The sequence below is a fragment of the Miscanthus floridulus genome, chromosome 4, assembly GCF_019320115.1.
Source record: "Miscanthus floridulus cultivar M001 chromosome 4, ASM1932011v1, whole genome shotgun sequence".
Lineage (NCBI taxonomy): Eukaryota > Viridiplantae > Streptophyta > Magnoliopsida > Poales > Poaceae > Miscanthus > Miscanthus floridulus.
Genome location: NC_089583.1, coordinates 65651859 through 65672943, shown reverse-complemented (window position 1 = coordinate 65672943; position 21085 = coordinate 65651859). Strand labels below are relative to the sequence as shown.

The following is a 21085-nucleotide window of genomic DNA, read 5'->3' as shown; positions in this document are numbered from 1 at the left end:
AAGAAGAGTTGAACAACTTTGAGAAAAATCAAGTATGAGAGTTGGTGGAAAGACCCAAGACTAATGTGATTGGCACCAAGTGGGTCTTCCAAAACAAGCAAGATGAACATGGTGTAGTGACAAGGAATAAGGCAAGATTGGTTGCTCAAGGGTTCACTCAAGTTGAAGGGCTAAACTTCAAAGAACATTTGCACCAGTGGCAAGACTTGAAGCAATTCGAATGCTTCTAGCCTTTGCTGTCCATCATGATTTCGAGCTATATCAAATGGATATGAAGAGTGCCTTTCTCAATGGTCCACTCTCTGAGCTAGTCTATGTGGAGCAACCACCAGGATTTGAAGATCCTAAGCATCCTCACCATGTCTACAAACTCCATAAGGCGTTCTATAGGCTTAAGCAAGCACTAAGGGCATGGTATGAATGCCTTAAGGATTTCTTGCTCAAGCAAGGCTTTGAAATAGGCAAAGCCAACACTACTCTCTTCACAAGAAAGATTAAGAATGATATATTTGTGCGCCAAATATATGTCGATGACATAATATTTGGTAGTACTAATCAAACTTTTTGTGAAGAATTTAGTAGGATTATGACAAAGAGGTTTGAGATGTCTATAATGGGTGAATTGATGTTCTTCCTTGGGTTTCAACTCAAGTAATTGAAGGAAGGGACATTCATATGTCAAACAAAGGACACAAGGGATATACTCAAGAAGTTTGACATGGCAAATGCCAAGCCCATCAAGACACTTCTACCAACAAATGGGCACTTAGACATGGATAAAGATGGGAAAGCTGCTGACCAAAATGTATATCGTTCCATGATCAGCTCCCTACTTTACTTATGCGCATCTTGGGCGGATATTATGCTTAGCGTGTGCATGTGTGCTAGATTTCAAGCTAACCCGAAAGAATGCCATCTTATGGCCATTAAGAGAATCTTGAGATATTTAGTACACACTCCTAACTTTGGCTTGTGGTATCCTAAGGGCTCGAATTTCAATCTACTTGGGTATTCGGATTTCAATTACGCCATTTGCAAAGTAGAAAGAAAAAGTACATCAGGGACATGTCAATTCCTTGTATGGTCCCTAGTGTCTTGGAGCTCTAAGAAGCAAAATTCTATAGTCCTTTCCACTGCTGAAGCTGAGTATGTGGTGGCCGGTGCTTGTTGTGCCCAGCTACTTTGGATAAAGCAAACCCTCAATGATTACAGATGTCGCTTTACCAAGATCCCACTTATGTGTGATAATGAAAGTGCCATAAAACTTGCAAACAATCCCGTAAGCCACTCAAGAACTAAGCACATAGACATCCATCATCATTTCTTGAGAGACCACGAAACCAAAGAAGATATCGCAATTCACCATGTGAGCATCGAAAAACAACTAGCCGATATCTTCACAAAGCCTCTCAATAAGTCAAGGTTCTGTGGCTTGAGGAGTGAACTAAATATACTTGACTCTCGTAACATGGTTTGAAATCTTGCATGCCTCTAATTGTTGTTTTCTTATTCAAACTAGTTAGGCTTGCAAAATTTTCTTGTGTTTATAAATGTAGGTTCTTATGTCCTATCTTGTCTCTAGTGGCAATTGTTATGTATTGATTGATTTGCTGGCTAGCTATAAGAGACAAGAAGGCCATGACCATTAATTAAAACACTTAGAAATTCCTTGGAATACAGACCTAGTTTCTGCTCAATGTTAGATTGTGGAGGCTCCGCGTTTCTACGCGGAGGCTCCACGGCCTGGCGTGGAGGCTCCGCGCCCTGATGGTTTCCCTAGGGTTTGGGTAAAATTAAAAACATTTTTCATCTTTCCCTTTTTACCCCTCCTAGTAACTATCCTGAGTTACTAGGCTTCTCATTCACCGCATTGCGCCCCCCGCTCGCTCTCGCTCTCTCTCGTGTGCATGCTCGCCTTCGCCGTCACCATTATCGCACCACCGCTCCCACCGCCGCCGCGACGTCGCCCTGCTCCCCTGTGTTGCATGGGCATTTTATGGTGGTGGTGCTAGAGGTTGGGACTCAGGGGGAGTCCACGGAGGAGGAAGAAGAAGCCGTCTTCGTCGCCATCCAAGGAATCCATGCCACCGACCAAATCCTTGGCTCCCTGATTGCAACCGCCATAGAAGAGCAGTCCTTGAGGCCATCCATGATTGTCGTCTTCCTTTTCTACTCTAAGTTCTCGTATCCAAGGTGAAATCCTATTTTCATCGTGGATTCAATTTTTGGGTCTTCTTTTCTGTCAATTTCCTGCATAGATGAGTTTGTGTTTTGCCTTCTAGTGCTAGATCTAGTAGTACATTGCAGTAAGATTTGAGTACAAGGTTAAATCAAACTTAGGATCTAATTCACTAGATCACGAAGGCTCTAGGCCTCTACCCGGAGGCTCCATGCCCCGGAGGCTCTACGCCAAAGCGCGGAAGCTCCACGGTCTAGAAGGATCGACAACCTCAGTTTGATTTAAAACTCTACTCCAATCTTGTGTAATGCTGCTATTATATTTGGCATTGGTTTCTTATCTATTTCTACGCACTTTTCCTTAGATGGAAGGTGATCCGAGTTGGCAAAGGGAGAAAAGATCAAAAGGGAATCATGATCCAGTAGACCAGGAGATCAGAGGTCTTATGGTTCGAGAGCTGCAGAGTGGTAGTGAGCAGCAAGGACACAACCGTGAGTAGTAGGCCTGTGGCAGAGGCAACCGCAAGCCTCCATCTATGAGAGGTGGAGGACAAGGCAACGATAATGGTGCTGGTCGTGGTGGTGGGTGAGGTGCCGCTAGACATAGAGAAGGACCCACTGATGATGGAGGAGAGAAGGGAAGACCATTCCTACTATTGGTGCTCCAAACACACCCCCTCAGTTCCTGGAGTTTGATTAGTCCCATATAGTTCAGCATTAGGGTGCCCCAGTGAGGAGAGAGCCTATCATTTATGATCATGCAGTCCAGAGGCAGCACAATAACTACCATAACTTGGGCATGCAAGTCAAGAGAGCTAGGATAGAAAATCCTTATGTGTGGCTGAATGACAGAGGGATATACTACAGGTTTTGGTCTCTATTTTAGTTTGACTTCTACAAGATTGTGATTCTTGCCAAGGAAAAGAAGATAGTGCAGATGAAGTACATTGACTGGGATCACATTAAGAACATGAACACCCTAGATTCCAAGAGAGTGATAGATATAGTGACTGAGCATGGGCTGAAGGACATCATGGGTTTACAGTATGATTAGAATTGAGATATCCTAGCTCAGTTTCATGCCACTTTCTTCTATGATGTGGCAAATGAGACCACTCATTGGATGACGGAAGGAGTTCACTACAAGGTAGATTTCAATACTTTTGCTCGTCTTCTAGGGTTTGGGAGTGGAGATAGATATACAGACACCATTCAGACAGAGAATGTCATGAAAGCTGAGGATATTGTATTTGTATATGAGAGGAGAGATCTAGCTGATGGGAAGACAATAGGACTGAAGTCTTTCTACTATGCCATGAACAAACTTTTTAGAGAGACAATCAACCCAAAAGGTGGTGACTCAACTTCACTGAGGAAGTATGCTAAGAACTTGCTTGCAAGGATGGCTCCAAGGAGTGATGCTTTCTTTGTTAGTAGGTTTATTTGGGCTAAGTTGAGTGACTCACTAGATGATGTTAGGAATGATCTCCCATATGCTCCTTATATCATGTATATCATTGAGAGGGTGTCTGGCATTGAGTTCAAGAAGGATGTGGAACACATGCCCTACAAGTTGACTTAGTGGCAGCATATAGGATGTGAGACACTTGTTGGGGCAGTAGGCACATCAACTGTAGCAGAGGGTAGACACACTCACAGAGCTAGTAGCAGCAGGCCTTCTTCCTCCCATCATAGGTCTAGGGGGAGCAAGCTCAAGGAGTTGCTCAAGAACATATTTTGCATGTGTTAGTATGCTGTGGATGCTGCCTATGAAGGAAGAAATGACATAAATGACATGAAGAGGTAGCTAGGACTTGAGATCAGAGAGATCCCTCCTCCTCTAGTGTTTCCACCCTATGAGGACAGTAGTGAGGATGATGAAGAGATGGAGTATCCTCGTGATCAGGGGATGCTTGGTGAGAGGATGAACATCCTCAGACGTGAGAGATGACAGTCTAGGCCACAGAGGCACACAACTACTACACACAGGGCCGGCAGGGCTGTTGCGAGTGACAGTGATGAGGAGTCCGATGAGAGGACTGTTTTAGGCAGCAGATAGCAGACCAACCTAGCAGATGATGATGACAGTGACATTGGCGGTGACTGGAGTAGGGAGCAGTGAGACGACCATGCCTTACCTCTCTTGTTCTTTCCCTTTCTGGCACCTATTGACAAAGGGGGGAGGCAAGATTGAGATGTTTCTTTTGTGTTGTCGTCGTCTTTCGTCATGGTTGAAGTAGTGATAGTGGACGTTGTGAGTTGTGAGAGTCAAGGTCATTTTCGAACTCTCTTTCTATCTTAGTGGTCTGTAATAATACTTTGTTTCGCTTTTTGTGTGGCAATTAGGGGTCATGGACATGGATATGTGAACTTTATGTGTAATGGAATGCTAGAACTGTGGTAGAACCTCTTTATATTCATATGTTACTAGCATATTAGATCTGTGTGCTATTTGTTTATATCTCTGAGATGCTTCTGTTGCTGTTGAAAAAGTTCTATGTGTGTAGAACGCGGAGGCTCCGTGGCCCGAAGGCTCCGCGGTCTATAGACCAAAAACTTTTTTATTTTGTGCATAAACTGTCATACGCATCACGGATTATTATTTGACACACTTTTTTAGCACCCTATGATGGCATCAATACAATGTATCTTTCACATTTGCTCTTAATGTATGCAAAGTTGACTTGAGAAGACATTTATTTAAATTCAAATTAATATTGCATATATTAAGGGAGAGCTCTTGTATTCATGCTATAAAAAGCTCAATCTTTCAATTAAATGTTAGCTTTAACTGTGTTGTCAACATTTACCAAAAATGGGGAGATTGTAAGTCCAATCAAGCTCTAAGTAGGATTTGGTGATGTTGACCACATAATTAAAGGACTAATGTCTTTTACAAGTGTTTGAGAACATATCTTTAGTCGTGGGTGCAAAGAAACAAAGGAGGAGACCCCCAAACTCGAATCGATGGCTTGCAACGGCTCCAAGAGCTAGTTTAATTCATTTTATATTTTGAAATTGAGTTATATGACAAGTTGTACTATCAAGGGGATACTAATAGTGGTCTGGGTGGAACCAAGTGCTTAAAACTCCATCTTCAACTCAAATAATCCTAGCCACAAAAAGTCAGTCGAGCTAAATTCTTATCTGCTCTAGCCTGCACGGAACCTCCGCGCTCAGGCGCGGAATCTCCATGTCCTGACGCGGGTCTGTCTGACCCGACCATTTTGTGGGTGACATGGGTGGTATTTATACCATACCCCTTTGCCCCCCAATGGTCATCTTCTCCATTCCTTCATTCCTGACGAACATAAGCTCTCTCTCAAAGCTTAGTGCTCCTAAGTCTGTTGCTCAAACCTTTGTGATTCCTTGAGGTATTTGGCTCTAGAGAGTGAGAAAGCTCGAGAAGATCCTTCTCCTCCATTCTTGTGCACTTGGTGAAGCCCTAGCCTCTTGGTGTGTTCGTTACTCTTGGAGCTTGGCTCCTAGACGGCTAGCCGTCGCCCGTTAGCTTCCAATCCACTATGGTTGAGTACCGCGAAGTTTGTAGTACCCTTGTGACTTAGTGGAACCCTCTAACCTATTGTCTTGTTGATAGGTTGGAGAAGAGGAGCGAGTTGAAAGAGACTCCATAGCCTTTGTGGCTAACCTCAACAACATGGACGTAGACAGACCTTTATGGCGAGTTGAACCACAAAATAAATCCTTGTATTCACTGTGATGGCTGTTGTTGTTGCTATTACTTGTGATTTGGATTGATTTTTATGGTATGAATCTGATCTACGAATTCCTCATCTTCTAGGTGCAACCGACTGTTTGGATAGCTCAACATACTCTCAGGAAGGCTGGCATTACATTCAATCTATTTTTCATTCGTTAAATTCCGCAGTAGATCGATTTCATACCCTGATCCCAGAGGTTCCACGCTCAGTCCTGGAACCTCCGCTCCCCGAAACCTCCACGCTTAAACCCGGAGGTTCCGCGTTCTGACTGTTTTCATAAGTTGATTAAATTTCAGAAAAAGGCCTATTCACCCCCTCTAGGCCACTTGTTGGATTCTTTCACTAATCCGGTGATCTCGACGGTGCCTAGTCCGGTGAGGGTGACGGCGCCTTCCCTGCTTGTGCCTCCATGGCCGCGAGTGGCCACTGTCGGAGCGTGTCCACGCTGGGGGGCCACCGTGCCAGGGGGCAGGGGGCCGCATCGAGGGGGAGGGGGCACCCCCTCACCAGGGGGCGTGCCGGGCGGTCGCCGTGCCGCACACGCGAGAGAGGAGGGTGACGCAAGGGAAGAAGAAGAAACTAGTGGAGAGAGAAAGACGAGGTTGTCAAGGAGACAGATTGCCTCCATGGCCGTGAGTTGTGGTACCGCCTCGGCGACGCCGTCCCCTTCATCACCGCCCAGTACGACATGGACATCGAGGATGGAGGACCTCACCTCGGACTCGGCGAACAGGCTCATTGGGCGCGCGGAGGAGAAGGGATCTCCGACGTGGAGGCACAGTGGATCTCCGGCGTGGAAGAAGAACAAGGGCCTCTGGTGGCCAGGCGCGTCAGGAGCGGAGGAGGAGAGGCGAGCGGTGACCGGTAAGAGGTGAGTGCCGAGCAGTGATAGAACTTCCCACACGAGCTTAGCCAAACCTGGCTTCCAAGGAACGACCATCCCCTGGGTTTTTCTGGAGCCAGGCTAAGAGGTGGTGGGTGGTTTCTTGAAGCCTGGCTTTAGGCTCCAAACAGACAACCAGACAGCCTGAAGGTGATATCCTGAAGTTGGTCACCCAATCAAATGGAGCCTACGGTGTTACTACTACCATCATGCCCCTCAAAAGGGCCTCTGTGGATTGGAGGATTGGGATAGGATTTTTGTAGGATTCCTAAGGATTCTGGCGCGAAACGAAATCCTTGCCGCGCAACGCTCGCGCCTGCTTGCACTGCTTTTCACGGCCGCCATGCATCTTGCACTTTGGGCCGCACTCATCCAAATCCAAACCATCCAGAAAAAAGAGGGAGGAGGCCCTCCTCTCCCCATAGCCGCTGCCACGCTTGGGGCAACAGCGGCGGCCCGCCCCCACCACCCGGCGTGGCATCCCGGGTCCCGGCACCAGATCCGACGATCGGAGTTGGCATCGGTGCGCAGCTCCAGTAGTTTTGGGGCCATACTCGCTGGTGGCGGCTGCGACAGTGCTCTCATCGGCGGCAGGTCCGTCCGCCCGCCGCGAGCTACACGAGGTCGCCCTCATCCCTTGCCGGCGTCTATCTGCCCACGGCCGACCGCGCCATGTCCGCCGCCGCTTACCTGACGCGAGCCTCCTCATCTCCGGCGTTGCGACGATGAGAATGGGCGTGACCACCTCAACCACGGCCAGCAGGATTGCAAGTAATCCGTAAGTTTCTTGTCCATCTCCTACTAACTTTTCAGACGAATGTACATTTTGATGATGACCATTGGACTTCAGATGCTAGTCAATATACAGGTAACGCTTCTTACTCAGTTGTGCCTGTAAATTTCGTAAGTTTTTAGCTACATGTTGATTCTGAAACCAAACCTGTACAACATTAAGGATCCCAAAGAGGGCCAAATGGAATCACCAGACGCAGTTGTTCCTTATTGATCTTCTCAAAGAACATGATGTGCCAGTATTTCGGACACATAATGCGTGGAGTAAGGACGCATGGACAAACATTGTTAATCGCCTGAATACAAAATTCAACACATCTTTTTCACTTGGCCAAGTCAAGCAGAAGGAGCAAGATTTGAAGAAAGCATATCGCAGTGTTAAAGATTTGGTGGCTGAAAGTGGTTTCGGATGGGATAAAGAGAGAATGATGTTGCATGCACCTCCAAGTGTTTGGGCCAGTTTTGCTGCTCGCAAGAACAGCAAGGATGCCCTCCATTGGCAAGACCGGTCATTCCCTTATTATGATGCTTTGGCTCAACTCTATGACGGTGAGACTCACATAGTTTTAAGTATCAGTGATTCATTGTTTTTTTCTTCGAAAATATGGTAATCAAGTTTTGAATTCAACATCATTTTCCAGGTCGTCACGCAGAAGGGAGAACTCGGCATGGCATGGACCATTATGCAAGCAAGTCAAAGAATGCATCAGTTCCTCCCACACAAGCAGCACATGTGGCTAACACATATCAGTCACCATCTCCTAAGTTTAATCTTCCTGGCCAATCAAGTTTGCAGTTTTGTTTCGATGAAGATTTTCAGGAGGCCAATTTGGATATTTCGCAACATTCATCAACTCCTGTACAGCACATGCAAGTCCCACCTAACTCCACACAACTACCATCAGAGGTTCCTGAATGTCGACGTGGAAAGAAACAGAAGACCAAGTCCACTAGCCCTGATGATGGATTTCATGAGAGATATCTGAAGCTGAAGAGGGAAGAAATAGATCGATTTGCTTCTATTGAAGAGAAGAAATTGGAGGATCCATACAACATCAACAAGTGCATCACAGTGCTTGAAGGTTTGAATGGTCTACAAATGGCAGATATACTGGAGGCAGCAGATATCTTCAAAAATAAGAAGAACAGAGAAGTTTTCTTGTCATTCTCTTCTGATGCATTAAGGTTGGCTTGGATTATAAGGGAGATTGGGCGTGACCACCTAGACCTTTGGGATTAGGAGTTTTCATTTGCTGCTAGATGCACTTTTGGGTTACAGGAATTACTTTTGTCAACCAGATGGCATGTTCTTTTATTTGCCTTCTAGGTTGCTAGCTGGGAAGCATGGTTCTAGCTAGATACATTTTATTTTGGTAAAAAAAAAATGAAACATGCAGGTAGTAACTTGAAGTAGAATATTATATTAATTAGAATATTTTATATTAGGAGTACAAGGGTAGCAAATTAGGAGTACAATGGTCGTAGTTGACCTTGAAGATCATATCAGTGAAATATATTATATTAAGTCCTTCGTGCTATGTAATGATCCCACATCCGCCGTGCTATGTCATCTCGCTTGCGGTTTCCAGCTTCTCTGGAGTTGTTAAATGCCTGTATATCACCAATGTAGTTCTGGTCTCCATTTGGCACATCAACAATCTGGTCTGGATCAATCTCTGCATTGGAATTATTTGGCCACAACATATCACCATTGTGTAGGCGTATGAAATTGTGCAAAACACAACAAGCAACTGATATGTCAACTTGTTTATTAACTGGGTAGTGTGAGCCGGTCCTCAGAATAGGAAATCTCTTTTTTAATATTTCAATTGCTCTCTCAATATGGTTTCGCAGCTGTGCATGTCGAAGGTTGTACAACTCCTTGTAATCACGTGGCTTTTGTCTAGCTCTGCCTTGTTCCTGCAGATGATATCTTGTCCCACGATATGGGGCAAGAAACTGTGTTGTGTTTGCATAACCGGCATCTACAAGAAAAAAATTACCAGGAGGTACTTCAAAACCATGATTGAGTGCATCTTGTAGAACCCTTGCATCTGAAGCTGATCCCTCCCAGCCAGCATGTACATGTACAAATTTTAGGTCAAAGTCACAAGCTAGCATTACATTCTGAGATAGTGTTTGCTTCCTGTTCTGATATGGTTCTTGTTGATCTAATGGAAGTATCATTGGTATGTGAGTCCCAACAATACAACCGATACAATCCTACAATAGGAAGAAATATTCTTGTATTATAAGTGATCTGTTTAACTTTCTATAAATTTGAAGAATCGAATAGTGCATTACTTCAAACCTGAAAGAAGGGGTGAAATTTTGGTCTTCTCAAGATCTGGTGAGGATGTAGGGACGGTGGACGTATATATGTGCATGTAAGTTGTGTAACTGCATCAAGCACCGCTCCAAAATGCCGACTTATCGTTTCTCCACTGTGTTGAAACTCATATTGCAAAGTCTCGTTACTTGCATTTTTTGCTAAGGCATACATGAATATAGCAACTTTCTCTTCTACTGAGATAGCTCTTGAATCAGCAAGTAATTGTTTGTCACGCAAAATGTGGACCAGAGCTTGGAAGACTTGAACTTCCATACGGAAGTTCTTTTTGCTAAGGCTCTCATGGTCGGTTAAGATTTCATTGACACGGTAGCCCCTGATAGTTTTGATGTATGTATGAGATGCTTACTAGATGATGGTTGTGATGAATCTGCTATGCTAGGGAGAATAAATAACATGAACTCATCATCATTTTGGGAATGACGTCGATAGTTTGCATCCATTTCCAAATGTATTATATGTTTCTTGTCCCAGTACTACAACCTGGTTTTGGAGATGTGCAAAAACAAATAAATTTCACTACCAAGACTTACGTATACAGGAGAAAAACAAAACTATGAGATTCATGACTCACCGTATGAAGTGTCTGGTCAGAGCTCTTGAAGTGTTTGGAGACCGAACTGTGTGGGCTTGGAGATGAGCTTGTGTTTTGAGACGAACTGTGTGCTTGGAGATGAACAGGTGCTGTGGTTTGTACAGCCGTGTGTGTATTCATGTGTGTGTGTGTGTATATATATATATGCACATCAACACTTGCAACGTCTAGCTTCTTGCTTTCAATGCTCAAACGGCTAGTTCAGATTCCTATGTTTTACCTGAGTGGCCAAAGGATGTCCTGGATATTTTGCCGTGGATTGAATTCCTATAGAATTAGAGGAACTTAGCCCCCTCAAATCCACATTTTCCCCCCACCAGGAGAACGGAGACACCTGTAGGAGTTCAGGTGTACTACTTGTTTAGATATGATTTTTTTATTCTATCAGAAGGGTCGGTGTTTGCAGGTTAATTATGATGAGAAAATTCCTTGGTTGCCGCCGTAACTTATAGCAATCCTTTAATTGCCATCCAAAAATACCTCTTTCCTTCATTGCCATTCGTTTACGTTTCTGCTTCCCCTGGTTGCCATTCTGTCAAATTTCTGGATCACGGTGTCAAATTCCCTCTCCCCCACTCAATGACATGCGGGCCCACACGATCATCCCCTTCCTCCCACCATCCTCTCACCTTCCCCTCCTTGTGTGGTGGCTATGTGCCCGCTGCAGCGGAGGCTGAGCTCGCCCCGGCGCGCGGCCGTGGCGGCTCAAAGCGACTGGAGTGGAGATCGTGCTGCGCTCCTTGCCGCGTTCACCGGTGAGGGCAGGGATGGCCCAGCCGGCCAGCCGTAGCCCAGAGCATGATCTACGCGGGTGAAGGCCGGGCGGCACCGATGGCGCTGGGAGCTCCTGTGGTCGACGGCGAGGCGCGGCCGCGGGTCTGCCTCGCCAACTCCTCTTCTCCCCCACGCCCAACACCAGGGAGCCGCCGCCGCCGGTGGGAGTCAGGCAAGTGGCCGGCGTAGGGCGGCGCGAGGCGTGGGGCTGCGGGGCCGCGCAGAAGGGCACGGAGCCGGTGGGGCCGCGGCGGCCGGTGCGGTGGCTCGCGTGGAGACGCGGAGGCGCGCAGAGCCCAGGGCCGCGGCTGCGGCGCACGATTCTTCGGCGCGGGTGGCTGCAGTAGGGCGTGTGGGGATAGCGGGAGTTGGCCGCACGGACGCGGCTGCAGGCGCCGGATCGCGCGTACAGGCGCAAGATCGCGCAAGCTGGCGCGGAGGCGACAGGCCACGGTGGCCAGCGCGGCGGCACGCAAGGACGCGCGGAGACGACGCCCGAGGGGAGGTACAAGCTGCAGAAGGGAGACGGCGGGCTCGGCCGAGACAGCACGAGGGGTGGCTACGCTGTGCTCGCGGCCAGCAAAGGCGGTGCTGGGAGCTCCTGTGGTCGACGGCGAGGCAACATGCATCTTCCCACGAGCGAGCATCTACGGACCCACGATGAGGACGCAGATGGTGGTGGCCGCGGCGTCGACGACGGCGGCCAAGGCCCCTGCAACCGCAGGGCGTCGGACGCGGGTGAGGACACGGGCGGCGGCGGCCGCGACGTCGCCGGCGGTGACTGTGGTGGCTCGGAGCAGCCTAGGCGGACTTACTGCGGCCAAGGGGCTTTTCTAGCGCATTGCCATGCTGGCTCGCCGCAGCTGTGGGCAGATCCCGATGCGTGTGCGGGAGTCCGGTGAGCCCTTTGCCGCCCTCGTTGTCAGGAGCCTCCGCGCGGCACCGAACGTGATGCCGCGGGCGCAGATTTCCCTGCTGTCGGCTCCGATTCGTGAGGGGTCGGGGACTAACGGTGGTGCCTACAGCCGATTGACTGGGTAGTTGACGTCGTTACGTATGAATGGACGGGAATGGCAACCAAGGGAAGAAAAAATCTAAATGGATGGCAATCAAGGGATAATATATTTTTGGATGGTAATGAAGGGATGGTTATAGTTTTAAGTGGCAACGAAGGAATTTTCTCAATTATGATAGGATTCAAATCAAAGAGGAAAAAAGATTGATTACAGGGTTAATTCGAACGCTACCATTGTAAGGGACCGTTTGGTATGGCTCCTCGACCAGCTCCGGGAGCACTTCCGCAGCTTCACCAACCAAACGCTAGAAAATGGATCCGCTCCGCGTCGGGAGCCGCGGGAAACCCGCTAAGAGGAGAGGAGAGAGAGAACGGGAGCCGGAAAAACGAGCTTCGCCCGGCTCCGCCCCTGTTGCCGTGGGCCCAACGCGGGGCATGGGCGGATTTGCCCCCACCGAGCCGTGCGGGCGCGCGCGGCCCCCGTCGCCGCCGCATGAGCGCAAAGTCGCCGGAGCTCTGTGCACGGGTCCGTCAGAGTGGCTGGGAGGCGGGCTGCCAGGCTGACGCGGGGCTACCGGGCTGCTGGGCGTGCAAGCGACGGAGTGGCTGGGAGGGCGGGGTGGAAGTGCGGCACTGATGGCGCAGTGGCGAACTTGCGAGGCGTCCACAGAGGCACAGACCAGAGGTTGAAGGAGATGGGGGTGCGTACGCGGCCACGTGAGTAGATAAGGTTGGGAAAGAAAAAAAAAGAAAAGAAAAGAAGAGAAAAGAGAATAGAAAAATAGAAAAAAAAGAAAAAAAAGGTAATACAGACATTTCATCTTTGTGTGGCTCTGCGTGCATCGGTGATACAGGGAGAGAAAGAATAAAATAAATAAAAAGAAATAAAAGGAGAGAAAAAAGAAAAAAGGGTATTTTGGACCTTTCATCTCATTCCATCGGAAAGAGAAGCTGTTTTGCCAAACGGTAAAAAAAAACAGATTCGACTTCAAGTGAATCTGCTCCTTAGATGAAGCCACAGCTAGAGCAGTTTTCGCTGGAGCCGGAGCTCTACCAAACAGCCCTAACTCTTCGAGTTTAGAAATATACCATTGTAATTCGTGATATTGTAAATATGCCATTTTAATTCCCGTGAAACGTGATTCATGCCATTAAGTAGGCTTTCAGGCGTTCGTATACGACAACATGTTTAGTATGGCCTGTATTGCCCCTGTCTAGTCGCCACAGCACCTCCGCCACACGTCGCATTGCCTGCAGCATCCGCTCCTTGGGCGGTACCGTGCCCAGCTGTCCAGCTGACCTGTATGTTGCATTGGATTGCCCAGCTGACCCTTCTGAACAAAGCATATGCCATAAAAAGGTCACAGATAATTTGATAACAAGTTGAAAATTTCTGATAATTTGATAACAAGTTGAACACACTGAACAAAGCATATGCCATAAAAGATCATAGATAAGTTGATAACAAGTACACAGACTAGTGCCTGGACTTTAACTGACTACAAGTTCACAGGACTTTAACCGAATACAAAGTTCACATGACTTTAAATGGATACAAGTTCACAGGACTTTAACTGAACAAAGCACGGCCTGATTAATAAAATTCAAAAGCACGACCTGATTTCTAGTTCAAAAGCACGGCCTGATTACAGGTTCACAATCACAGCCTGATTACACACAGCAACCATCAAAAGCACTCGACATTAAGATTCAGGAATCAGTGACTTGAGCAGTGAGTTGGGTATTAAGGAACTGTGACAAACTCATGACAACTCTAGGTTGTGGTGCGGTGGCAGCCTTCTGTTGCTTTTTCTTCACTGGAGTCTTCTTTTTCTTGGGCGTCTTCTTCCTTTTGAGACTCTTTTTCTTCTTTTGTGCTGTCTTCTTCTTCTTCACCTCTGACGGCCCAGCAGTGTCATCATCTTGTTGCCGTTTCCTGCAGAGTATAGTGGTTAGCACTAGGTTCAGTACAGAATGCACAAGAAATGCTTTGAGAATGAGTCACTAACCTCTTGTTCTATGATTTGCCCCCAATTTCTCCATCGGAGTCAACCTCAGCAAATTTGTAAGTCTTGGCAAAGTGACCGAAGTCACCACACCTTTTGCACTTCACCTTTTTCTTGTTCGCTTTCCCTTCAAGGTAGCCCCTAATTCTCTGTACTCTTGGTCTGCCTGGTGGTCTTCCTAGCAAGGGTGGAAATATTGTGAACCCAAGATCCACCACAGGCCACTGTGTTCTGTCTGGAAAAGGCTCTACTCTTCCTTCATAAGCAGCCCTAAATCTTGGTACAGAATAATATTCATGCACATAGTCTTCTATTTTCATTCCTCTATTGGACAGTATCCAAGCTAATGCATGCTTGCAGGGCTTGCCTGTGAGCTGCCACTCTCTACATGAACATGAATGATGTTGGAGATCAACTATGTGTCTCCTCTGATTGTTCCAATTGTCCAGAAGTGTCACTTCAGCCACGTCTTCATCACTACTTGATATCTTAACCACTTTGAGATTATTGTTGATAGCATTCAACTCCTTCATGACATTAGGGAGTATACCATCACGCATTTCCCTAGCAATCTTCCTCCTCAAAAACCTCTTCTCCATGATGAGCTCTCTCAGGCCATCAACCAATTCGTGCAGCAGCAGTCCTTTCATGTGCCTGATCTGAGCATTAAAGCTCTCAGATACATTGTTGGTCAAGTAGTCACATTTACTCTTCTTTGAAAACCCACATCTGTACCACAGTCTGTTGTGATGCTGCTCCAGGAATTCTATGGCATCTGGTGCAACATCAAATATCTTCTGCATGTGCCACTTGAACAGCCCCTCTGTGTAGCTTCTTGCTGCTGGATACAAATGATCAGTGAAGACATCTCCCTGATAGTGCTTCATGAAATTTGAATACAAGTGCCTCATGCATTCTCTGCACTCAGCTTGTGGGAACACTACTCCCACTGCACTTCTTAAACCTTTACAAGCATCTGTACAGATCACTAGGCCTTCAGGTGATCCTATAGCTTTATGCAACTGCTCCATAAACCATTTCCAGTTGTGCCCATCTACAGCAGTAGCTAAAGCCAACTGCCTAGTGTATTTACCATTTAAGCATGTGGCATCTACCCCTACAAATAGTCTGCAACCTGCCAAAAATCCATCTACACAGGTCTTTAAGGCTACAAAAATCCTTTTGAACCTCTTCTTCTTATTCCCTTCTACCTCTATTTCTACAATGCTTTCTGGTGAACTAAGCTCCATTTGTGCTTTCCAGTTCACCAACAATTGAAAACTTTCCTCATATTTACCATGTATGTGTTGAAGAGCTAGCTTCATACCTGCCCATGCCTTAGAATGGAGCACTACGAATCAAAGATGCAGCAGCCTGTGTCATCACCAGGGGTTCAGAAAAACGAGCCCTGCAATGCTTTGGACAGCATAACGACCAATGGACTGGGCCTTGTGAACCCTAAGAAAGTATTTAGTTTCTACAATGAACTCCACTCGTATCTTGCATCTGCTGGGATCGATGGGGTCAAGGTAGACGTGTAGAACATCCATGAGACGCTGGGTGCTGGCCATGGGGGAAGGGTACTGCTAGCTAGAAAGTACCAGCAGGCTCTAGAAGCTTTCGTCGCTAGGAACTTCCCTGACAATGGCATCATATATGCATGAGCCACAACACTAACAACCTATACAGGTAAATAGCTTATGCTGAAATATCTTGAAAGCTTTTTTTAGCAAAATATCTTGAAAGCTTTCTTTGGTAAATCAAAGATGTTTATAAAAATCATGTCAAACAAAAAGCAATGAGTCATAAAAGATGTTTATTGCAGAAAGATTATAAACACAATATCTCTTCAAGTCTACAACTAACATTTTTAAATGGTGTAAATCAAAGCTTAAAACATCAGCTACTAGCTGCCTCTCTCATCTCGCAAAGCGTAGATGCTACCCAATAGCCTAGCAGCGGTACCTCGCACGGCCCTCGTCTTCTTCGTATGTTCATGTACTTACAAATACAGAGATTGGTAGATCCGCCCCTGATCCCCAACTACTCTAGTCATACTGAGGGAAGATTTTGCAAGAGTTAAGAGATTACCTGACCTTGTTGCCAGCCATGGCCGACGAACTGCTCCCACACGGCTCGCCGATCGCGGGGAAGTCTATCATCTTGCTCAAATCGATGTGCAGACTTGGGGAATCAAATCTCCTTCACCACCACCACCTGCTCCAGGCACGAATCGCCGCTTGCACAGGTTGCACAGCCTCCGTCGAGCCTGCACAGCCTACGCCGCCGCCGCCGTCGAGCCGACTTGCCTGCGCCGCCGCCGACTCTGGTTGCTAGGTTAGGGTTCGGGGACGGGGAGAGAAGAGACGAGAGAAAGACCGAGAAAGAAAGCAAAGCGAGCCGCGAGCGACCTTAACTCCTCATGTAAGTCGGATGAGGCGGCCATATGAAAAATGTTTCCGTATACGTACGCCTGCAAGGTGGGCCACAGGTCGTTGCAAACGTACTTAATGGCATGAATCACGTTTCACGGGAATTACAATGACATATTTACAATATCACGAATTGCAATGGTATATTTCTAAACTCGAAGAGTTACAATGGCAGCATTCGAATTAACCCTTGATTATAGTGTTGCGCTATTGGTGTAGAGTACAATAACTAAATGAACATCATGATTGATCGAATAGTGGTGGTGTTCAAGCATCTTCCATCCTTGGAGATGTTGCCGTCACCCGTCAGGACCTGTTGTGGCGCTAGGCAACCAGTTGCTGACACGGAATGGGGCCCACCGTGCACTTTTTTCTTCTTTTGTTTTCCCTGCATGCCCTGTCTGGCTCTGCATGCCCTGTCTGGCCTTGGAGTATATACAAAACCGACTCAACTAAAAGCTGCTGGTTTTCAACTAAACAGCACTGCTTTTTTATTAAATTATTAAAAAAGAGCTAAATGAAGAGACCGTAGTGCTTAAGCAATCTGTGCTAGTTATTGTCCCTGTCGCTATTTCTTTTTTCTGCTCCGATCCGCTGCATCAAGGCATGTTTTGTGCTAGTATGATGCACCCAAGATTATCTACTTCTACTGGATGGATCAGCTGCTCTTCTGTGTCCGTAATGCGTACGAGGATCTTTCAGGATGTGAAGTAGGAATTTTACAGAAACCAATTTTCAGTAAAAAAAATAGGAAAAAAAATTCTGCACTCTAACGAGACCTAAAATTGTTGGGGGTAAGGCGTGACGCTGCCATGCCTTTTCGTTGTAAGAATGTCACCTACATCTCCGTGCAGCACTTGGATTGGAATGGAGGAAACCGAGCTCTGTGGGAATGACACCCAGCATGTCCAGTTGCGTTTATACGAAAAAGCTTTGCACAAGTGGATGCCCCCAAAATGAAATAAATGTATGAAACAGATTATGCTGCTATTTAGATTTGAACAGCGACTACAAATTTAGGTATGCCCCAAAAACGAAATAAATGCATGAAACACTGCTGTTTAGATTTGAATAGCGACTACAAATTTAGGTATATGCCCCCAAAACGAAATAAATGCATGAAATAGGTTGTGCTGCTATTTAGATTTGATTAGCGACTAGAAATTTAGGTATCATATAAAAATAAAATTGCTGATTTTTCAGGTACCCGCCCGACTATTCAACCTTTTTACATTATTGACAATACCCTTCCTTTTCCTACACTACACAGACCAAACAGCAGCAGCTGCCTGTCAGTCTGTCAATAACTACTAAGGTCTTGTTTAAATCTATGGTATAAAGTTTTGGGGTGTCCCATCGAGTGTCATGTGGATGTGTCGTACAGGGTATTCGGATATTAATAAAAAAAATAAATTACAGAATTCGTCCACGAGACGAATTTATTAAGCCTAATTAATCCATTATTAGCAAATATGTTACTGTAGCACCACATTGTCAAATTTTGGAGTAATTATGCTTAAAGATTCGTAAATTAGTCGCAAATGTGTGCAATTAATTATTTTTTTAGTCTATATTTAATACTTTATATATATGTCCAAATATTTGATGGGATAAGTAGTAAATTTTAGGAGGAGAAACTAAATAAAGCCTAATACTAGCGGGTCCCTCTGAAGCTTGAGCTGGCCCACATGTCAGCCCCACCTTCCCTGCTCAGTTAAGTCGGCCTTTTGTTAATTCCGTGACAAGACTAAGCAAGCAGATCTGACGACGATGAGTCGCTCTGCAATGGGAATATGTTTGTCTTGCAAGCTGAGGCCATCTGCTGCTGCACTTCATTGTTCATTCCATAAAGACCACTTTCTTCTTCTTAGGAACACAAATGGCCGTTGCAGCTGGAAATCTATTGGACGCGAAATATGTACCTTGTTTTCTTCGTTTCTTTACGCATGAAGCGAAGATAAAATAAAGGCAGAATAACTATTTTGGTCCCTCAACTATTATTCGAGACTTAGTTTAGTACCTGGATACTTTTAGGCTCAATCTCATCCTAGAACAGTGAAGATGATCGTTTTAGTCCTCAAGCTTTGCATTTTGGCCTCAATTTCATTTAAAAACTATTAAAGTGTATTTTGTGCTTTAAGCTTTTATTTTCAACCCACCTTTGTCTATGTTCTACGTGAAAAGCTGCATTGTTGCACCTGGTTAGTTTCAACACCACCGGCGATTGGAGATAGAAAAATAATATTCATCCAAAAACACTTTCGTGGTCATTAATAATTTCAAGATATTATTTTTAGTGTTACCTTGTAATGGTACCATTTATATATAAATGATATTTGTGGGAGTAATTACACTTGCATCGAACACTATTTATTTTTGGATATATTGAAACAATAGCAGATCTATAATTTTGATAATTTATGGATGAAATTGTGTCTAAAATATAAAGTTTTCTTTTTGAATAGACAAAATTGAGTTGAAAATAAAAGTTAAATGCACTTTGATAGTTTATGGATGAAATTGAGCTCAAAGTGCAAAATTTGAGGACTGAAACGATCATTTTCATAGTTGTAGGATAAAATTGGGTTTAAAATTAAAGTTTGAGGACCTAAACGGCTGTTTTAAAAGTTTATGGACGAAATTGAGACTCGAGTAATAGTTGAGGGACCAAAATAGTTATTGTGCCTAAAATAAAATAAATTGTTGTGACTATATATCTGGTAAACTGCTACTATGATTCCAGACTTCAGTTGAGCCGCCCTTTGTATGATCATGACACTTCTTTTTTTTTTCTTTTCATTTCATGAGAATGGAGACATACTAAGGAGTTTCAAGTGTACTTCGTCCCTGTAATATAGTGCATTCTAGATTTCATAATTTATCATCAACTATAATGCATTTTAGAAGAGAAAAACCAATTTTACATTAGATATTTTTTATTTATCAACAAATCACCATTAATCGTGTTGATGATAACGTCTGAGGGTACATACGTCTTTTATGTTCTGTTTTAATTTGTTTTACAATTCCTAGAATATACTATATTACAGGGGAGTACTTATTTGGATACGTTTTCTGATGTTATCATAAGAATCGGAAAAAAAGAAGGAGATTGATTATCGTGTTGCGCTACTGGCGTACATAAATGAACAGCATGACTGATCGAATAGTTAATTGCCGTGCAATTAGTTTAAGCATCTTCCATCCGTGGAGATGTCACCGTCAGGACCTGTTGGTGCCTAGGTGATGTGCTAGGTGTAGCAGCTAAAATTTAAATTTTTGAAAATAGAGCTAAAATGGTTTAATTTAGAATTTATGTGCTCATGAAAACATAGGAAAATAAAAAATTTTATTAATTTAAAATTTATCATGAAGTAGCAACATGGATGTGCATACATGCCGGTGCATTTGATGTATTGCAATGAGTGGGTGAATCAAAAAATCAAAATGAATTCAAATCGCTTTTGAAAATAAATTTGAAAATGGCTTTGAAATAAAAGAAAAGAAAATTAGAAAGTAAAAGTATTTAAAAAGTTATAAAAATTTATCTTTAAAAAACTTACCAAAATTGCTCATTTTTATTTGAATTAAAAAGTGTATTTTAAAACATATTCAAATTCGATTTGGTTTATATTTGAAATTGGTTTTGAAATAGGAAAACACTCTCTCCCTCTCTTTTGGCCCGAAGGCCCAGGCCTGCTCCTCTCCCTCCTCGCAGCCTAGCAGTCGCGCAGGCCGTGTCGCCTGCTCTTGCTCCAGGCGGCCCAAGCCGTGGCTCGACCCAGCTTAGCCGCAATCCGCGTGGACGCACGCCTTCTCTCTCCTCTGTGTGTCTGACGTCCGAGATCCGCTCCCTCTCGCGCCGACAGGTGGACCCGACCTATCAGCTGTTTCCTCTACCTTGCGTATGCAGCCCGGACTCCGCCGTGTCGTCGGTGAGTCCGTGTCCGTGCCTCCTCCTCCTTTGCATTGCCTTGCCTCCCACGCATTCTCCTGGCCATAAATATCGAGCCGCACCGTGCGCCGCCTCCCTATCCTGCTCGAGAGCTGCAGCCGCCTCACCAAGACACCACTTCACCGTAACCCTAGTGCCACCGCCATTACCAACCGCCGAGCCATGCACCACGCTCCTTTCGAGTCTCCAACGCTAAAGATAACCCCCTAGGTGAGTTCGCCATCTCCTTCTCTTTCTCCCCGTGCTTCCAGTTTGTTCTCTTGTGGCCTATAGGCCGTTTCCTATGCTCATCGGTGAGTTACTCACCGCCGGTAATGGAGTCTGCCGCATCTAGTAATGTTTTGACCGGCCGGTTCTCCTCTCTCCCTCCTCTCTTTTAATTT

At 45.4% G+C, this 21085-nt stretch overlaps 2 protein-coding genes and 1 pseudogene across 2 annotated transcripts; 1 reads left to right on the top strand and 2 right to left on the bottom strand.

Annotated features, from left to right (window-relative positions):
• Positions 1–6601: 6601 nt before the first annotated feature.
• LOC136548578 (L10-interacting MYB domain-containing protein-like) lies at positions 6602–9069 on the top strand. Its single transcript, XM_066540056.1, has 3 exons — positions 6602–6771; positions 7739–8124; positions 8217–9069. The coding sequence occupies exons 1-3, from the start codon at positions 6602–6604 to the stop codon at positions 8813–8815; spliced, it is 1155 nt and encodes a 384-aa protein (XP_066396153.1). The 3' UTR covers positions 8816–9069.
• Positions 9070–9081: 12 nt separating this feature from the next.
• Positions 9082–10368, bottom strand: LOC136551594 (uncharacterized; annotated as a pseudogene).
• Positions 10369–13523: 3155 nt separating this feature from the next.
• On the bottom strand, positions 13524–15565 carry LOC136548577 (uncharacterized). Its single transcript, XM_066540055.1, has 4 exons — positions 14409–15565; positions 14073–14245; positions 13960–13976; positions 13524–13643 (listed from the first exon to the last, which is right to left on the bottom strand). Exons 1-4 carry the CDS (start codon positions 15563–15565, stop codon positions 13524–13526), a joined length of 1467 nt encoding a protein of 488 aa, XP_066396152.1.
• Between the last annotated feature and the right edge of the window lie 5520 nt (positions 15566–21085).

Coding starts and splice junctions, on each gene's coding strand:
- LOC136548578 (XM_066540056.1), top strand. CDS start 6,602: ATGGAGGACCTCACCTCGGACTCGGCGAACAGGCTCATTGGGCGCGCG. Junction 6,772..7,738: donor CGAGCGGTGACCGGTAAGAG/GTGAGTGCCGAG, acceptor TACAACATTAAG/GATCCCAAAGAGGGCCAAAT. Junction 8,125..8,216: donor TTTGGCTCAACTCTATGACG/GTGAGACTCACA, acceptor ATCATTTTCCAG/GTCGTCACGCAGAAGGGAGA.
- LOC136548577 (XM_066540055.1), bottom strand. CDS start 15,565: ATGGAGCTTAGTTCACCAGAAAGCATTGTAGAAATAGAGGTAGAAGGG. Junction 14,246..14,408: donor AAAAAGGTGAAGTGCAAAAG/GTGTGGTGACTT, acceptor TATACTCTGCAG/GAAACGGCAACAAGATGATG.